Source organism: Siniperca chuatsi, linkage group LG23 (genome assembly GCF_020085105.1).
Source record: "Siniperca chuatsi isolate FFG_IHB_CAS linkage group LG23, ASM2008510v1, whole genome shotgun sequence".
Lineage (NCBI taxonomy): Eukaryota > Metazoa > Chordata > Actinopteri > Centrarchiformes > Sinipercidae > Siniperca > Siniperca chuatsi.
Window position 1 is genome coordinate 16,475,967 of NC_058064.1, and position 20,189 is coordinate 16,496,155.

General features: G+C 39.8%; 3 protein-coding genes across 6 annotated transcripts; 2 read left to right on the plus strand and 1 right to left on the minus strand.

Annotated features, from left to right (window-relative positions):
- Positions 1 to 323: 323 nt before the first annotated feature.
- Positions 324 to 5,588, plus strand: LOC122871337. Of its 4 annotated transcripts, none has more exons than XM_044186337.1 (7): positions 375 to 819; positions 2,740 to 2,793; positions 2,975 to 3,229; positions 3,378 to 3,635; positions 4,618 to 4,866; positions 4,953 to 5,056; positions 5,298 to 5,588. In XM_044186337.1, the coding sequence occupies exons 1-6, from the start codon at positions 684 to 686 to the stop codon at positions 5,039 to 5,041; spliced, it is 1,041 nt and encodes a 346-aa protein (XP_044042272.1). In that variant the 5' UTR covers positions 375 to 683; the 3' UTR covers positions 5,042 to 5,056; positions 5,298 to 5,588. The 4 variants fall into 4 exon arrangements, with proteins under 4 accessions (XP_044042271.1, XP_044042272.1, XP_044042273.1 ...); XM_044186338.1 differs by having other exon boundaries at positions 376 to 819; positions 4,618 to 4,668; XM_044186336.1 differs by having other exon boundaries at positions 324 to 819; positions 4,618 to 5,056.
- A 2,334-nt stretch (positions 5,589 to 7,922) lies between these two features.
- LOC122871406 (hemicentin-2-like) lies at positions 7,923 to 13,054 on the plus strand. Its single transcript, XM_044186492.1, has 9 exons — positions 7,923 to 8,013; positions 8,222 to 8,272; positions 8,486 to 8,734; positions 8,818 to 9,084; positions 10,352 to 10,648; positions 10,773 to 11,042; positions 11,640 to 11,888; positions 12,276 to 12,524; positions 12,614 to 13,054. The coding sequence occupies exons 1-9, from the start codon at positions 7,962 to 7,964 to the stop codon at positions 12,634 to 12,636; spliced, it is 1,707 nt and encodes a 568-aa protein (XP_044042427.1). The 5' UTR covers positions 7,923 to 7,961; the 3' UTR covers positions 12,637 to 13,054.
- Positions 13,055 to 13,168: 114 nt separating this feature from the next.
- Positions 13,169 to 19,939, minus strand: rpap3 (RNA polymerase II associated protein 3). The gene is made up of 17 exons (XM_044186491.1): positions 19,780 to 19,939; positions 19,412 to 19,572; positions 19,153 to 19,317; positions 18,959 to 19,069; positions 18,737 to 18,864; positions 18,465 to 18,586; positions 18,313 to 18,383; positions 18,090 to 18,224; positions 17,414 to 17,541; positions 17,198 to 17,319; positions 16,735 to 16,805; positions 16,296 to 16,388; positions 15,295 to 15,494; positions 14,963 to 15,146; positions 14,517 to 14,614; positions 14,317 to 14,417; positions 13,169 to 14,216 (listed from the first exon to the last, which is right to left on the minus strand). Exons 2-17 carry the CDS (start codon positions 19,562 to 19,564, stop codon positions 14,131 to 14,133), a joined length of 1,968 nt encoding a protein of 655 aa, XP_044042426.1. The 5' UTR covers positions 19,565 to 19,572; positions 19,780 to 19,939; the 3' UTR covers positions 13,169 to 14,130.
- Between the last annotated feature and the right edge of the window lie 250 nt (positions 19,940 to 20,189).

Here is a 20,189-nt window from a genome sequence, read left to right on the forward strand (position 1 = left end):
CGAGATGACTGCTGGGAAGGCAGAAGTGAATAATGTTGTCACATATCATATTAACCACGGCAGGTCCCACAAGCAATTTCTCTTCATTGTAAGGATGTTTTTTTTATTGTGAATGACACACAGAGTCCTTAAACGTGAAATTCTCAAATTTTATTTTAGGTGTTTACTCTAGTTGATGTTTATATTCAGTTGTGATGATGCCATGTTACCTTTTGTTGTATATGTGTTTTCCAATATGAAATCCTAATTTGTTTGGGACAAATTCCCTTTTACAGTGATCAGACCTGTGACAGTTCCCTATTTGGGCCAGTCTCCAAACCATTACACCATCCTACAATCTCCAAAACACTCCCATAAACTCTAAACCAGAAGCCCAAAGAAGGGAGCACTGCCGCTCTGTAATCCTCCACTCTTACAACTGAGCTTGTCCATGGACTCCCATCTCATCTGGTAAACTGACCCAAGATTCACTAGTAAAAATATCTAAATTGATGATTTGTTGCAGAAGAGAATCTGCAAAAAGTCACCTTTTTATAACCATTGTGGTTCACATTCTACTGATGTTGATCTGCTATCAATTAAAAGCAATGGATTTTCCATTAGAGTGACTAAGAAGGCAGATATGCTTCTTCTCAGCTCTCTCCGATAAGAGCTGTTTGCCGGCTGATGTTGACTAACTGACTATGCAGTGCCAGTTGTCTATTTCCTGGTGGCTGTACACTTCAGAGTCTTACGGGACAATGGATAATACCGAAATATCCAAACAAAATGGAGGACACTCAAATTTTATCGGACTTTTGTTGCTGCTATTTCTTGCAGGTAATACAAGGATTTTCGTTTTGACAAAAATACCAGTGGTGGAGTACATTTTTGTTGTGATAATATGGTCCTTTGGCACAATGTGTCAGTGCTGCCATACTGATTTTAATGGCTGTTGGGAAAACTTTTTTACTGTGTTTTTACTAGAATACTCCTTTCTTTGTGTATATTACCTGTTATAAATGTGATAGACCATGAACTACAGTACAGTTTTGTGGTACCTGTACTTTATTTGAGTTTTTCCATTTAAAGTTACTTCATGCTTCTAGTCCTCTACATTTCAGAAGTAGCCTAAATATTGTACTTTTGACTCCACTACATATGAAAGCTATAGTTACTGGTTACTTTGCAGATGAATATTTTACATACAAAAACATCAGCTTTTAACATATGAAGTAGTGATGTTATAGATAAACTACACAACACTATATAAAGACGTTACAATTAGCTCCACCTCAACCTGCTACAACAGTAAAATGCTACTTACACATTAATCTGTCAGTAAAAAAGAATCCAATAATATAATACTTCAAGTATATTTTGCTGATAATACTTTGCTGCATTTTTACATGTAATGTGGTATTTTTACATCGTTGTATTGCTACTAACACGCATTGCAAGGCTATGTAACGTTTGCTAAACAGCGGCCGAATAGCCACAACTGACAATTATGGGATAATGGTAAATGCTAAAAAAAGTTATAAAGATAGCAAACTGACTCATTAATGTCAGCTACACGGCATATACATTTTGCTAACATTAGCCAAAATAAGGTACTGGTCATGCCAGACCAAATCAGGCAGTAGCTGCAAAATTAGTGTATAAAACTGAGCAAGGGTGTGTTTTATTGCTTATGAATTTAACTTTTGATTTAGCTTAATTTTAACTTTTATTTGTTATTTCTTCTTTTAAAACTTACATAGCCTAGCTTTAAGTAAAAGATGTGACACTTCTTCCACCACTGCTATTCAGTTCCCCAAGATATTTGACAAAAGAATTCCAAATCAAGGTCCACTTATTAGCTTTGCCTTCATCAGCAGATGGAAGTCGCTCAGTTGTTATGGAGATGGACCTGTTGACTTGCAAGCTTACAAAATGACTTTGCGTCTGTGTTAGCGTAAACATTTAAGCATCAAAGTTCATTCTTGACCTTGGAAATAGTAATTTGATAAAAAAAATCCCAACTCAAGGTCCATTTAGTAGCTTTCAACAATCGGTATGACAACTGAGCAAACTCCACTGATGAAGACTATGTGATAAAATTGAAAGGTCTGGAAAAAGCTGTAAGTGGACTTGAGTTGGGATGGTTTAGTCAAAATAGTATTTCCACAACACACCTCATACCTAAACGACAGGTCGATTGTCAGTGACTCCCAAAACGACATATACAACTGTTCCCCAAAATGACATATATGACCGTTGGAAATACCAGCGACAGGCGTATCACCTAAGTACGTTACACAAGTCACATGATGTAAGTAACATGACGTTAAACACGTGATTAATGTTGTGAAACGGTCGCAGTTTGGTTAGGTTTAGGCAACAAAACTACTTGGTTAGGTTTAGGAAAAGTTTGTGGTTTGGGTTAAAATAAGTCACGTAAGTTATATAAGTCACGTTACATAAGTCAACTACGTAACATTATATAACTTAAAACTTTAAATAAGTCAATGTTGACTTGGTTTCACACGGGACACAAACCTCGGTCACCTGGATGAAAGTTCTGTGTTTGCTTGACCCAACCACCACCCAACTCGTATTTTGTCACTCTCTATACAATCTCACCTGACTTCTTTCTTTGCTCCCGTCATAATTACCACGGCCACTAGAGGTCTGGTGAGGAAGGGCAAGAATGAACTTTGATGCTTAATACCACATGCTGTTATAGATAACAATGATATGTTTTCATTGACTGTATAGGCCTTCAGCCAGTACTGTCTACAGATGGAGAGAACCCTGAACTAGATGATGATGGTAAGGGTAAATGATTTCTCATTCAAATAAACAATAAAACCTATATTAAAGATGCTATCTGTATCATCTTAAACATCCAGATACTATAAAATTCACTGTAAAATCTTGGTATGATGACTGTAAAGAAATGCGAACCCTGTTTCTAAATTATAGTGGTAATTGTGACTGTTGACATTTTCAGAAGGACAGAAAATCACCTGTATAATTGTCGGTCCAGACTACGTGACTGTGGGTGTGCCGAGCAGCGTTGAGTGTGATTCCAACTGCCCTGAATGTACCTATTCTATGTCTTTGGATGGGCAGAGTGCCCAGGGTCAAGGCAATGTGCTTGCCTTCACTGTTAACAGTTGGGTAGAGGCCTTAACAGTGACATGTACAGCCACAGATGACGGTGCACAGCTGACTGCCACGACAACAAAGCAACTGCAAGTGTTAGGTAAGTGGTAGCCGATTTGAGATATTAGCGTTAAATAATGTAAATTCTGCTCTATGGCTTTCAGAATAATTGGCCTATATTCACAACTTCTGTGCTTTGTGAATGTCTTCCCTTTTAATGACTCCTTTATTTATCTTTCTCACCTTAGCTGGACCTGCCAACGTTTCCATCACAGGCCCTGATTTGATGAATCCAACAGTGAGCCACACCTACAGTTGCCACGCCTACTGTCGGCCATCTTGTAACTATGCCTGGAAGACAGATAAAGGCCCATGGATAAGTGGTCAAGGAAATGTTATTTCTATCACTCCTCAGGAGATGGCCAAGTCCAGACTTCTTATCTGCAAAGCCACCAATAGTGTGTCTGAGATGTTTGTCGCTGCTACTCGAAACATAGATGTGATATGTAAGTCAAGAGTTTCACTAGATTTACTTGTGTGGTGAAAGGTCCTAAACCTGGAGAGAACACATCTCTTGTAAAATTATTTTATTAATAAAAAAGGGGCCCCGATTCATAGCTACGCCCCTGCATGTTAATGTTATCTTCCAGTTTTAAGCATTAAAGAAATGACATTCTCCCCGAGAATTAGATGAGAAGATTGATACAACTCCTGTGTCTGTATGATGAATTTGAAGCTACAGTCAGGAGATGGTTAGCTTAGGACTGGAAACAGGGAGAAACAGCTAGCCTGCTTCTGTCCAAAGGTAACAAAATCTGCTACAAGAACCTCTAAAGCTCATTAATTGACATGTTATATCTTGTTTGTTTAATCTGTACAAAATAACTAGTTGTGGTTTTACGGGGGGTTATGTCCCGTACTATTTCTTGTCCGGGAGCAGTGTCTTCCTGGAATCTCTGCTGGTTGCCTGGCAACCTCACAGTGATGACAAGACTATTTACACTTTGGGGTTTGTACATATTAAACAAACAAGATGCAACTTGTTAATTAGTGGATTAGCGGATTTTGTTACCTTTGGACAGAACCAGGCTAGCTGTTTCCCTATTTCCAGTTTTTAAGTTTTTAAGCTAACCGGCTGCTGGCTGTAGCTTCATATTTACCAAATAAACGTGACAGGGGTATCGATCCTTTCATCAGACGGACTGTCCCCAACAGCACTGAACCTCCAATATGGCTTCCTGAATGAGCATTAGCTCACCTAAAAGCCTTTACACAAAACTGATTATGTCATTTGTAAATATATGGCGTTTTCCTAAAAAACAAAAACCTCTGGATTTCCATGGTTTGCACTTTGGAAACAACTAATGTAACAACATCATATTTAAAGACAACACACCATATAAAGTTATTAAGTCTATTACATTTGCATCAAGTACAGGTCACAAACTTTTTGTCATTAACGATCTATCCTCACTATCTTTCTTTCAGTTGGTCCATCAGAGGTTCAGATCAAAGGCCCCAATGTAGTAGAAATTGCAGGAAAGTATAAGTTTATGTGTACTGCTGAATGTCTGCCTTCTTGTCGCTACGTGTTTTCTGTGGACAGTCAGACTGTGAGGGGCAATGTGATTGAGATAACAGTGGATCATCCTCTTAAATCTGTCACTCTCAAGTGTGAGGCACAAAACACTGCTTCAAGGAAGACAGCTACAATCATAAAAACTGTACAAATAACAGGTGAATGCGCCATACAATGGTTTAATGTGCATAATCTTACAGCACGGCCGTTATTTGACCTGCGTTTTCTTTTTTCTTGTTTTCAGGGTCAGATCCCAACCTGTCCACTCGTCCTGAAGAGACCTCAGGTGTGCTGCTGCTGGCCTTCATAATTTCTGCTGCCTTCACACTGTGATCCCACTGCACACAGGTGAGCATTATGAGGCTCATGAGAAAACATGTTGTTTTTTGGTTGCGTTATAAATTTTGTTCTTAATTTTATGAGTCTTAACATATTACTTCATTATTATTAATATTATTAATTTACATTTTTATTTCATATCATTTGGGACAATTATTTTAGCTGTAATAGTAGTTACAGACTTACTGTTCTTAAAAATCATAAAAATACTTTCTCTCTTTGTCCCTCTGTGATTGTCTCTGTCTGTCAGGTCTGTCTACGTCCTGTGAATGCATTCGCGATGAAGAAAGGTAGTTGAATTGTTGACTCATGTACCTGTACCTGCATATTATTCTTTTCCATTTGTTGACAGTGGGCTGAACCCTGTTTGCACTTTAAGAGTGCAGAAGCACTTAAACATCAAAGTGTGCAGGAGGGCGTGTGCATATCTAATGTCAGAATATGTTGACTCGTGAAAATATTTGTAAGATTCTTTGAGACATTAGAAATGTTGAAAACTGTATAATGTCTATACATGAATAAAATGCACTGATAACTTTTACCACAAGACTCAGACTCTTTTTTTCAGTTAGCAAACATGTACAAAACACAGCATCTCATACTTGCAAGAAAATCTTAAATAAATCCAATTTGTCAGTGTAGTGGTTTCCATACTTGAGGACCAGACACAGGTGTGTTCAGTCAGACTTCTGCTCTGTTTTGGAGGGGCTATGCTGGAAATGACCAAAGGTCACTAAACCTAATGAACTAATAAAAATCATAAAGCTTTAATTAGTTCCACTCTAACAAGTGCAATAAAATTGACAGGAGAGTGAGGGAGATGTCAGTCAAGCATAAGTGAAGACATTTGTGCGTAGGGGCTTTGAACTCCTCTGGATCTCTTGTGTGGATATCAGATTGATCTTGAGGTCTTTATTTAGCCTTGGCTCCACCTGCAGGTGGGCTGGTGATAGCACACCACTGAGATCTGTTTTTAATGGCTTAAACAAATGAAAGGTGGTGTGATCCCAGTGATTGTCTGTAAATGTTTCTACCACTAGTATGGAAAAGAACTCACTGTGTGCTGCTATCTGTTTCTTTGGTGGTTTGGTGCATGCCAGCCATAAGACAGACTCTCCATAAATCAGAGCAACTCAAACGTCAAAACTACATACCAAATCAAAATAGGGGGGGCAGCTGTAGGTAATCTCACCCAACGAGTAGCTCATTTCCAACCAGATGAAATGTATTTAAAAAGATCTTACATTTACATCCTCAAGGGAATTTCTTGTGTTATCATGTGTTATGTGTTAAAATTTAAATGGAAGGTCAGTTTAATATTCCACACACTTCAGGTACATGTTTGCTGAAATCTTACATTGACAAATAGCAGCGACAGTTAAAGGACACACCCATGGGTTCACATCAGTCCACTTTCTGAGAAGTACTTCACTGTGGCTTGTACTCCTTTTTGCTTCCATACAGCATACAGCAGCACAATGCAAATTCCTCATGGAGATTTAGAATAATAGCAATGGTAATGGAAACTGTTTGCCACAGGACTATATTCAAACAATAATGTAAACTTGGAAATGAAAATGTAGTTCCACAATAGCTTTACAATATTCCACATGAAAATGAAACTATCTAATTTGCATTTTCATTTTCACATACCCCTATGGGTGTTCTATGACTATATTAAAATGAAAATGGAAAAGCTGTTTGACATTTAATTTTCAAAGTTGTCACCCGCTGTACAGTGGACAATATTCAAATGTTAATTCAAATTTGAAAATGAAAATGCAATATAAACAGTGTAACCTGATTTTCCATTTAAGCAAGCAATATTTAAGTCAAAATGAAAATGAAATTCTCTCACAATTTGAAAATGAAAATTTCAGACTGTTGTACAGTGGACAATATTCAAATGAATATCAATAAATGAAACAGCACCCCCAGTCTATAGCATTTACATTTACATGTCACCATGAGGGTCAAAATGAAAATGAAAATGTAATCTCTCAGCCCTCTCATCAAGCAGTCTTCAGACGTCACTTGCTTGAACATCTGCTGCTTTGCTCATGTGCTAGTCCACTTGTGGAAGAAAGGCGAGAAGGCCGCCGAGCCTCTTGATTACTGGATTACTGTACAAAAACACAACTTAAACTAAATTCAGTGCCCCATATCATTTCACCAAAATCAGTGAATACAGTAGTGTTTTTGTACAGTAGTCAGTGAGGCTGGTGGACTACGCACATGAGCAAAGCAGCAGATGTTCAAGCAAGTGACGTCCTAACTGAAGAGCCGCCTTGATGAGAGCACTGACAGATTACATTTTCATTTTCATGTTGACCCTAAAACAGCGTGGTGACATGTAAATGCAGTAAACTGGGGGCGCTGTTTTGCTTATTGCATTTGAATATTGTCCACTGTACAGCAGGTTAAGTCTTTATTTTAAGTGTTTATTACACTTTTTGATTTAGGCGTGAATTTTTACATCAAAATCATGAGTAGCGCAGCTTTGACTTGCCACGGCGACAACATACAGTAGAGCTATTAATAAAAGGTAAATCCATTAACAGAACCACAAAGAAAACAATATCAGATCTTGCAGACAGCTCTATCAACATCTGCAACCACAGGCAGATACGAAAAAAAGAGAGAGCCACATTATCTTACCCGGGTTAACTCTGCAGGTACAAAAGAAACAACCACAACCCACAGTAGACAAAACCACACAACACGTCGCCTGCTTGTATGCACACCCTCTGCAGAGAATGAACCCAGCTGATAACCAGCATGTTGCACTCCTTTGCCAGGAACATTGGGTCTTTTGTTGTCCTTGTTTTGTGTGAAGGAGTGATAACAGTGGGCACGGCCTTTCCCACCATGCGTTATAAGAGTGTGGGTAGTTGTTCAGACTGTCTGCAGCACCATGGTTCATCCTTCAGCCTGTCTGCTGCTGCTGCTGCTCACCTGCCTGGCAGGTAAGAGGCTTCCCTTCTGGGTCATCATCTGCTCGCATCAATCAGCATTTTAGCAGAATTATCAGTTAAATTAATGATTTTAGACATTCTTTATTAAACTGATACAAAAATGTAATGACATGATTTTTATGATCAGATTTGTTTTGGTTTGCAGTTCATGAGCTACCAGAAAATGGATGTTCACTTATTCTCTTTTCTCATATCAAAGGTTTTTCTGCCGGTGAAACTGAACAGGGTGAAACCATGGGGGAATCCTCATGTAAGATCCTTTTTATTCAGATTCTTCCCATAATTACTATTTTCAAATGTTTAAAAACTGCGTTAAAGCAAACTTTCTTTGCTCTTTTCTGATTCTCGTATTGTGCTGTATGTTATCGTCTTCATTTAATCATAGCCTTCGATTTCCTCATGAGTTGAATATTTTTTAATTGGAAAAAATTGTAAGTCTTGTCTGTTCTACCTCCCCCTGCAGACGGGCCAGCCTCAGTGGTGATCAATGGGGCCGACATAGTGACAGTGGGAATCCCATATGGTTTCCAGTGCTCGGCCAACTGCTACCCGGGCTGCCAGTACAGCTGGACCAGGGATAATGTGACCACTCAGGGGCCTGAGCTGAGCCTGCAGCTCCTGCACAAAGTGCCAACACAGACCCTGACCTGCACAGTGCTCAACCCTGCAACAGGGAAGTCAGTCACAATCCAAAAGACGCTGCAAGTGATGGGTATGAATGACCAATGTGAATTCAAATTCATGAGTTCCCTCAGCAGCACTTCCTTCAACCAAATCTATTCCCAAACTTTTCAGCTGGACCATCAAACATACAGATCAGCGGTCCACCCAGTCTGACTATTGGTGTTGCATCCAACTTTACCTGCTCAGCTGACTGCTACCCCTCCTGCAGCTACTCATGGACTGTTGTCGTGGAAGAAGAGGCGTTCAGTACTGCACAAGGCAACACAATTTCGGTCACTCCACCTGCCAGTACTGTCGCCTCTGAAACGCTGGTCTGTATAGCTGAGGACACCGTCTCACATCTCTACATATCTACAACTCTGTTGGTGTGGGTGGCAAGTACGTGAAAGAACTTAACCTCTAATGAGAATTAACAATAAATACGTTTAACAAAAATCAACCCCACTGGGTACATTGCATGAGAGAAATGTGTGTGCTCACTGTTACAGCAGTTTGGTTATAAATGATGGAAGTCAGTGAAATGCACAGTTTGATTCAAATTCCATTTCTGTAACTGGTTTACTTGCATATTACATTGTGATTTAGATTTGTGATTAGATTTGACAGTCACCTCTAATTACATTTGGATTGCATTCCTGAGATTAAAGCCCCGATCTATACAATATTGAAAGACGAAATAACACTTCTTCCTCTTATAAATAATAAGGTTACAAAGTGCTTTACATGGTTAAACCATGATTAAAACATTTCAGGACTGCGATGAGGCAAATAAAATCAGAAGGCATGTTGGAAGTAAAACAGTGTGCTAGCATTAATAAAAAGCGTTTTTTTAAAGATAAGTTTTAATTAATAATTTAAAAGATGTCACTGATTCTAAAATGCCTCAGAAAAGTTGCATTAATTAGCAATAGAATGCAGCCTTCCTCAATTTAATACACTGCCACTATAGCCTTACTTGGTCTGGTATGACCAGTAGCTTACAGTGGCTAGTGTTAGCTAACGTTACATAGATATTGCTGGTTAACTAACATCACTGAGTCACTTCACTAACTTAATGACTCTTTTCTACTTGTGCTACTGTTACACAACATTTTAGCATGTGGCAAATTAACACGGCAACGGTTTTATCAGAAAAATAAAACAAAAAGTAAACACTGAGTCAGTTCAAGTTGCTGATGAAGACTGTGAGATGCACTCGAAAGATCTGTATAAACTAGCACATGGACCTTGAGTTGACATTATTTTTGTCAAAAGTACTGATCCCAGTGTCAAAAATAAGCTTCAATGCTCAAGAACAAATTGCACCTTACCAGGAGACAAATTTGTCGATTCCTTATTTTCCCATTCATGGATGGATAATAATCCATGATCTCATTCCACTTGCTCCAGGTCAGTTATTTTGAGGATGTCATTAAAGCAGCTGACTCAAGAGATTTCTTGGGAAACGAGGGGAAATTCAATGTGCCATTGTCCTGTAATTGCCACTGTCAGCAAAAGTTACATAGTCTCTTTTCACTTCATTTCTAAATGACCTAAACTCACCTACTAGATGTAGATGCCACTTTGATTGCATTCATGTGCTGATGTAACTTTGTGAACTGAGCACAACACATTCAAACTGCTTTTTCTCAAACTCCTTCTTTAGGCTTATCTGACATTAGCATTGCTGGTGACAGTACAGTGACGATGGGAAAACAGTACACGTTCACATGCTTGGTTGCATGCATCCCATCCTGCACCATTACATGGAAGTACATGGGGAAGACTTTCCAGGGTGACCAAATCGACATATCCGTCTTGAATCAGGAGAACAAGTCAAACTTTGGAAGTCACCTGAAGATCACTTTTAGTGACTACTCTAAAATTGAGCCTCTGACCTGTGAGGCAACAAACACTGCATCTCACGCCACTATTACCACCACTAAGAACCTCAGTGTAATTGGTGAGTCAGTGATATTGCTCCCCCCTGATTTTTGAATTAAAAAAAATGGTATAAGGTATAACAAAATAATCACATCATGTCTTCCATGTTCATGCTTGGTGTTTTGAATGTCCCCTCTGCACAGACCCCATCTCCGTGCATTCCACCTCCCAGGCCCTGCCAGTGGCAGGCAAGTCTTTCTCTCTGCAGTGTGCTGGCACTCAGAACCCAGCCTCCATTACATGGCTGAAGAACAAACGCCCAATGCCAGCAAATGAAAGAGTGAATTTCTCCCCTGACGACATCACGATGACCTTCAGTCCTCTCCTGCAGGAAGATGGAGGTTTATACCAGTGTGTGGCGGCAGAGAGGGGGACCTCCATCCAGTCTGTTGGCTACAACATGCAAGTAAACTGTAGGTATACTAGGGCCATCACAGTCACCTCATTATGCAGTGAGGCAGTGGTCCAACATGTTTGAGAAGTGATCCGGGGAAAAGGAAAGTTGTGAATCACTGGACAGGTTAAGTGGGTTTTCTGAAGCTAATATCAAGTATTTTCCTTCCATATTAGCTGATATTCATATGATCTAAGGTGTTCTGGTGCCAGGTACACTTATGCACTACCATATGCTTAAACATGGTCTTTGTTATGGACAGCCCATGACTGGCACTAAAATCCAATGACAAAGCACCACTTGGATTCAGATAAGGTAGGTTGTTTCATATCAATCAACCTGCTCCAGATTTCTGTCGTTGGCCCAGTGAGCATTGTAGTTCCTTGGTAGAACAATGGAATCCCCAGGTGGCACTTTTTCCAGGACCTCATCCAGAGATCTGAGCTGTTTTTTGGCACATAGGCACAAACAGTCACAACCACCTGGTGACTAGCATTCTCCAGGGGAACACTCTAGCACAGCGGCAATGTTGAATTAAAGAAAAATCACATTGTAAATGAATTACTTTTTTAAAGAGGCCTATCTGCCTATCCACCTGTTCTACCTCCAACCGCAGATGGGCCGTCTTCAGTGGTGATCAATGGGGTTGACATAGTGACTGTGGGAAAACTGTATGGTTTCCAGTGCTCAGCCAGCTGCTACCCGACATGCCAGTTCACCTGGACCAGGGGTAATGTGACCTCTCAGGGCCCGGAGCTGAGCTTGCAGCTTGGGGAACTCCAGCCACCACAAAACCTGACCTGCACGGCAGTCAATCCTGCTACAGGAATATCAGTCACTGCCCAAAAGACGCTGCAAATGACAGGTAATAATTCAAATTTGAATTCGAGCTCATACGTTATTTAGGAGCAATACCTTCAACCAAATGTATTTCTCAGAACAACGTCTCATATTTCTACATCTCCACGTCTCGTACGTATGTGAAAGAACTTACCTCTAAGTGAGAGTTAACAGTCAATAGAGTTGTGAAGTGAGAGGAGTCTTTCAGACTGACTCTGAAGGTAAAACTCCCATTCATTTCCCCCCACACATTAAACATGATGATGAAACTCTTGCAATTAAATCTTCAGTACATAAGTTTAAGAACTCTGTTAAAAAATACAGTGAAGGTGCTTGGTAAGCTAATATCAGGGGTTGAAGTAAGAAATTATTCCTTTTAAAATGACTTGTATTTGTGGCTCTTCTCTTGCAGATGGACCAAAGAATGTGATCATTGCAGGACCAGAATCTCTTGAAATCGGGGTCACGGCGAGCTTTACATGCTCAGCTGAGTGCACTCCTTCCTGCAGCTTCACGTGGACCTTGTATGGGAAGACAATAACAGGTAGTGCGATTGACATCACAGTGAACCGCTACGTTTTCAAAGAGTCCATCAGCTGCCAGGCTGAGAACACATTCACCGGGAAGACGGCGATGGTCAATGAGACGCTCAGTGTCTCAGGTAGGCTGTTGTTGGAGGTTTGAGTGTATTTAGACATAGTTTTTAGCCGTTATCTGTTCTAACTCTAATTTATGTGCTTTTCACGGCAGATCCTCACTGGTGTGGATGTTGAGACACTGGATGAACTGTACTCCGTGAAAACATACATTCTCCTGATCTGCAAATGGTCTGTGCAGTGTAGCACAAAGATATAGTTTGGTAATCTTTTAATTTAATGACACTTACTGTATGTGTATGGCTATATTTGCTCAAGCATTGTGTACTCTCACTGTGAAGGACTGGTGGCCTGAATAGGGTGTTTCCCTGCCTTTAGCACAATGCATGCTGGGACAGGTTCCAACCTCTTTGTGACCGTGAACAAGATTAGACAGGTATAGAGAAAGGACGTATGGATTGTGTACTTGAGTAATACGTTTTGGGGTTGTAATTACACAAGGCTAATCTCATTTGCTTTCATGATTTATTCCCATTCGTCTTGCCAAACAATATGCACTATTATACTTAATAAACAATAAACTACTGAACTTTTACTGATTACACTGTGCTAATTAATCACCCATGTGACACCTCTGACATTAAGTAATGCTGAGTTACAAACTATTTTACTTCTGTAGTTACTGACTCAGAAACAGCCCACACACAAATTGCAAAATACACCTTTATTTGTAGTTCAGATTTCTGAAAACAGACCAGAATCTGTAGTTGCAGAACACTTGAACTCAGATTGAATCCCTTCTCTCTCACACAGTTATCTACAGTCAAACTGAGCCGGTTTAACCAATAAAATGTCAGGGTTTTTTGGTAGGTTTAAGAATGGGAGGAACATTCAAACAGCAGAGTACTCACAGAGACCAATCCATACTTTTACGCTGCGTTCAAAAGGTATTGGAAAATTGGAAATTCACACTTCCTGTTAATAGAACAATTTATAAAATAACCTTTAATATAACCTTATTTCACATGAAAAAGATTCTTTTTTTGAAAAATAACTGCTTGAAAATCCTTTTTAGCAGCTATACAACAAATACAAATAACCAACACAAAATGTAGCCAGCGCAAAATTGATGTGACACAACAGATAAATATCGGCCACTGCCATTGGTGAATGTCATCCTGTTTGCAGATAAGCCAATAGCAACAACAGTCAACAAGGCGAATATCGGTTGATACAGATGTCCGGCCGATATATCAATGCATCCCATAAACATAGACATTTACACAGTAAAGTTGTTTTTTGTTTTTTTAAGTATCATCAATAATAACATTAGCTGTTGCACAAGGAACTGGATTCTACACCAGAAGTCTCTGTTTTTATCAGCTTTAACACTAAAATGCACCAGGGTCAGAATTACAATCTACAGTTTGTGAATTTCCAACTTCCAATTTTAAATAAATGCAGTGTTATGAATAGAGAGAGATTATGACATCATATTTCCACAGGTGAAGGGCCGTTACGCAGCAGTCCAATTTAATGAAAGTGAATTGAATGAACGTTTATTCAGCATTAGAATATAACTACATTATTTAGTTGGCTTTGATGTAAAACATGTAGCACTGTGTGTTGAACTTTAAAGTCTATAGAACAGATTTGTCTTAAATTCCAGTGTCACACACCATACTTCTTCTGTAAGGCTGCGACAGATGATCCTTCCAGCTCAGCTTGGTGAAGGAAGTCAAAAACTTCTTTAAGCACTGGGGGAAAGAAAAGCAGTACAGCCGTTATCAATATGATGGAATGTGCCATCTGCCATCATGTGCAGTCATCTGCAACAGCACAACAAAGAGACTCAACCTTTCTTCTCCGGGGACGACAGGAACATGACAGCCATGTCGAAGCGCCTCACGCTTGCTAGACTCCTGAGGATCTCCAGTGTGATGGCCGGTGCTTCATTCCTGCACAAGACTGATGTTAATGTACAGTACAATACTACACGTGAAACATGGCTATGCTGAACAAAAAACAAGTTTGTGTCCAGATTTTTTAAAACTCACTTGATATAGAAACCATGCAGCGTCCTCAGGATCTGATTGAGAATGTCAGGTTCAAGGGAGTTGAGGAAAATATTTACGTACGCTTCGGGCTTGATTTGCTGCAAGATGAGAACAAAAACAAGGCTGAGAACTTCAGTTAAAACAAAACAATTCAGGGTAATCTTCACATTTCGGTTGTGTTCAGCACCAAGTCTGATTTGTTTGTCCAATCCATCGTATATATTGTATTTTAAAAAACTCTAAGTCTCTGACCAAATTAAGCAATTAAATCTAGCTTTTTCTATCAAATTTAAGATTTCAGATTCAAGCCATATTTGTTGGTATTTTAAAATGAGATTTAAATTACATCTGTGGAAATCAGACCAGGTTGACATGGCAGCGAGAAAATGCATTATGAAAAATAAAAGTAAACAGTCAGATTTGTTATGTTCAAACACACAGCTCACCCTCAGATATCTGTAAATCACTTCAGGCTGGTTTCCGATCTTGCGGAGGTCGGCCTCTAGCTGGAAGCTGTTGGCGGGTGGAGGAGGCACGTCTGCTACTGTCGGGGAGGGGTTGGTTGACGGTTCGGAAGGATCAGAAATTTCCTCCTGCGCTGGTTGTTTGGTCTGTCTGCTAGCAGGGACTCTAGGAAACACAAGCAGAACATCTGTTTACTGAGTGGGAATAATAGATACCACATTCCACAACATAATGCAACATTTAGTGCTTTACAGACGTGGTTAAAATCACCCAAAAACAAATAAAATAACCAATATCATGTAGTGCAACTAACCGGTCAGATGAGTGTGAAGGGACTTCTGCTAGCTCCTCGATCTTGATCATCTTGGCGCTGGGTGATGTCGACAGTGGAGAGGTTTTGTCCTCATCCTCCCTCATCACTTCCTGGACGAAGGACTTGGACTCACCTGACTCCACCTCAAGCACTGTCACCTTTCCACTCACTTCCTCAATATCAATCCTCCTCAGAGGTTTCTGAAGAGCATTAATGTTCAGTATCAGTCAACATGATGACCCAGTCTTTAAAAACTCTTTTAAAACAAAATAAGACTTTGTTTGTCAATCTTTCTACAAAAAGCATCAGATCATTGATTGAATTGAATTCTAGTAAAGATACTACAAAGGAAAGTTACAGAATCCAGATGTTCAATCTACAGTGAAGTCTATCCTGCCACCTGCTGGACAAACAATGTTAAAGCATGTTGTAAACATGGGGAGTGACCGACTAGACAGAAGAACTTTATCTGCTTTTCACAAGTACAGAGAAAGATGAAATGAAAGATGAAAGATGAAATTCACTGTCACATTATTTTCAGTATCAATTCATCATTAATTATTTAATTAATCTTTTAGCTTATAAAATGCTATATCAGAACTTTGTAGAGCCCAAAGTAATCTCTTGAAATTGCTAATTTTCTCAAAAAGTCCAAAAAACCCAAAGAATTCAATTCAATAAATTGATTGTTATAGATTAAATTTCTGACAAATTGATTAATCGTTTCAGGATTCAATTAAATTATTTCAACCACAATTTCTCAATTCTCTGCAAACAGTCTCGATTCGTTAATTATAAAACCCTTTCAAAAACTGAAATACAGCACATTATCCTGCTTCAACATTAAACTTTTCACCTGGAATGCAGTCAGATCACATCAGTGTTTTTAGTATCAGACGTCTACTAATGTCTGCCTTAACTGCCTTCGCTGTAGCAAAATGCAGAGACGGTATTTTCATCAAAAAAAGCCTTCTGCACTGAGGAAAAAAGGAGCAACTCACTGTTGACTGCAGATGTGTTGGTTTGTCAAATGGCTGGACTGTTCTCCTCTGTGTGCTGTCTGGTGTTTGAAGAAGGCCACTGGAACCCACGTCCTAACACAACACAAAGACATTAAGAAAAAAGAAGTGGAGTCCGTAGAAGATCAAACCTAATAAAGTCTGACGTGTCCATTAGTCATCTGTACATTAGACTGGAATTCAAGCATTTATGCTTATGCCGATTCAAACACAGTAGTGGAATAAACTTCATTCTGTAAGTCGCTATTACGACATTACAAACAACCAACAGCAAAGAATGCAAAGTTCAGAGTAAAAAGAGATTTAAAATGTATTTTTGTAACGCAGATGTGTAGTCACCTGATTAGCACTGCTCTTTATATTTTATACCATTGTTCCTTTATCATTTACTGAACTAAGTTCACTTGAACTTATAACATACAATCTGGAGTTTCTGGAGCTCATTCAGGGCCTGCTTGTTCCCTGGTTCCAGTTTCAACACCTCCTGAAAATCTGTAACACACACACACACACACACACACACACACACACACACTATGTTTTTCTGCAATAATTGATAACAATAATCCTTCCTCATATTATTTCAGTGCAATTTTCTGGCAATTTCATTTTAAGACAACTATTGTTGAAGCTGATTTAGAAATAAACAGGACTTCTAGACATAACTTGATCCTAAACTGAACTGGCTTAAAAAAAAGATAAGACCAATTTTGCAATATAAGTAAAGATGAAAATGAAATCAACTATACTGTAGCAATGCAGATTATCTAGAAGAACACAGCTAGATATGTGACAGCTTTTTCGTCTTCCAGGTGTTTAAAAAAACAGACAAAATGTAGTTGCTGTTGTTTGCCTTTGGAGGACAGTGTTGTTCTATACAGCACCTTGTCTGGCCTCCTCCAGTTTTCCTAAAGCCACTCTGGCTGTGGCTCGACGGGCGAAAGCCTTGGAGTAAGTCCTGTCCAGAAAAATGGCTTTGGTGCAGTCCTCCTCTGCCTCCTTATACCTGCAGCAGACAGAAAAATAAGTTTTATCTTCTTTATCGTCTCTTTTCACTCTAACGAGAAAAATGTGCTGAAGAAAGAAACGTTTGTGCTTACTTCTCCAGCTTGAGGAAGGCCATGGCTCTGTTAGCGGGCAGTAGGACGTTCATGCTGTCTGCCTCCACGCCTCTGCTGTAGCACTCAACTGCCGCTTCATACTTCCCCTCTTTGAAATAAGCATTCCCCTGAAAGGCACATTCAGAAATCACCACCACTTTTCCCAGCTATTTCCAAATAAACACGGCTGGATTTGTTCACAAAATTGTTTCAAGAATATCAACATCTGAACACGTCCCTGTGTGCCAAAGAGTACTGAGACTTATCTTTTGTAGCTATATGTTGTCTGGTTCTCACTTTTTGCTGCCCTTGTAGGCCACCATACATTCTCCCTAACCAAAACAAATGAAGCTAAAAAGTGGCTCTGCGTAAACTGGCCTAATGTCAGTTGAAATTGCACTTTAATGACATGCAGTGAGCCGCTACATGATGAATTACAAACTCGATGAGCAGCATGAGAGAGTAAGTTTGCTTGATTACCACTCACTATGTGATTCTGCACACAAAATGGGACTTAATACAGAATCATTCATTCTTACAAAATGTCTAGAACGTTAAAATTACTCTTCACATGGACATTTGGGCCCCTTTTTTAAATTTACCATCCTCTGACATGTGAGCTGATGAGTCCCACTTGCACACTGCAGTGTGAGTGGCAAACCACAGCAAAGCTTACTCTGTCCTTTTGTATAACCGCCTCCTGTCGCCTCTGCTGCTCCTCCATCAGTCTCTGCTGCTCAGGGTCCACTGTGGGAGCCTCCTGTGGCTGTGCGGCTTCGCTCAGGACGGCCGGTGCCTGATGTCCGAGGGTCTGAAACCAACCAGGGAAACAGGACTAAATAAAAGAGAAGAAGACTTGAGAAATGAGGCTAACCCCAAAATGATCCATTCACACTCACCTCTTTGATTTTTTTCACTTCATTCTGTGCTTCCACGTTCCCGGGGTCAAGCCTGAGAACCATCTCATAATCTATTCAGAAATAGATTCGTGTTGTTATCTCGGTGCACTCAAGTTCAAACAGATGATCTAATCCTTTTAACAGTTTGTCACCTTCTAATGCAGATTCATATTTCTTCAGTGCAAACCGTGCTGCTCCTCTTCGTGCATACGCTTTGAAGTAGTTGCTGTCCAAAGCTATCGCCAAGTTGCAGTCCGACTCTGCCACAGCATACCTGCAAAGAACAAAGTCTCAATGATTTGCAACAAAACCTTTTTACCAACACAGTAAGATTACATACACATCCATCTTTATGTTTGTACATACTTTTACTGAAAAATGTTCTATAGCGCAATACAGCAACCATATAATCTATGCTGTTTACTTTTTGAGTCTGCAGAAGCAGGTGGCGCGGTTTGTGGGAAGCACAGGGTTGTAAGGATCCGCACCCATCCCTCTGGTGTAACACTCAATGGCTTCGTCAAACTTCCCATCTTTGAAAAACGTGTTACCCTAAAAATAAAAGTATAATATGCTTTATAAAAGGGTAATGTCTTCTTTTTAGTTTTTTTTTTTGTTGTTGCAGTACTTCTCATACAGTATTCACCTTTTCTTTCTCAGCCAGTGCTTTCTCCTTATCAACTGCAGCTTCCTCAGAGTCTGACTCATTTGACTCTGCAGGACTTTCCGCCTTATCCATCTCTGCCAGAGCCTTGTCCTGTGACCACAGAAGTATAAATCTTTAGTCAACTACTCCATGACTTCACCAATCATGTTTGTATATTTTATAAGAATGCATACCACGTCAAACTTGTCCCATGATTGATAGTCGTATGCCTTAATCTTTGAGGCTTGCTTGGGCACATCTCCCTTTGTGTCACCGTTGCCTGTTGGCTCCTTCTTCATCTTCTTCTTTTCCCTCATCTTTGTTTTGTAGTCTTTGTTGCGCACAGGTGGGAGACTCTTCTACAACACAGAGACAACAAGCTGCTGACACCTGAAGATCATCCAGAACATTACCTGCTCCTGAGATGGATGGATGTCTACAGCAGGGACAAACCTGGACCTCCTGAAGTCCTCCCGTCCTCAGCTCCTCGTCCTTCTTCTTTATGTCAGTCTCCCAGCTCTCCAGTTCCTTCATGAAGCTATGCATATCCTCCGCATTTTGCCGCATCTGAAGCTGTAACTCAATGGCTTTGTTTCCCCCGGACATGTTATTCCCTGTGAAACAGACATTTGTTTTGGACAAATTCTTAACACTTGTTGCTGTAGTTGTGGTCTTGAAGTCCGTGTTGCAGCCAAGAGGAAAACACGAGAATCACGCTGTCATGCTTTTGAGGCTAGCAGCTAGCTAGCAGAACTACTAAACAATTAGAGAATATAAAGTAAATGTATGTGACTGTGTAGCTACTTGAACCTTGTAAGTACCTGGCACTTCTTTCTCCGGCTGATAAGTATACGGTTAAAATGTAGCTGCAGTTAATTTGGCTAAATACTACAACAAAATGTGTCGTTATTCATTGATATCTGTTTATGTCCGAAGCCATGACAGCCGAGTACCAGCAGCCTTTGCGCCGCTGATCCTGCGCTGGGAGTAACCAAAGATCGTCTATGTTATACCCGATAACTTACTACAAACACATTTCACTAACTTCTCAGTTTATCCACAAACAACCGACCAAAAAGGAAGCTACACATAGCACATGTGTCGATTGTATTCTTGGACAATGGATATTAGTATTTTTGTGGTTCTGTAATGTCATTACCTGGTACAGCCTACAGGTATGGAATGCAGTAAAGCTAGCCCTCCCCCAAAAAACTAACAAACAAAACAAAAT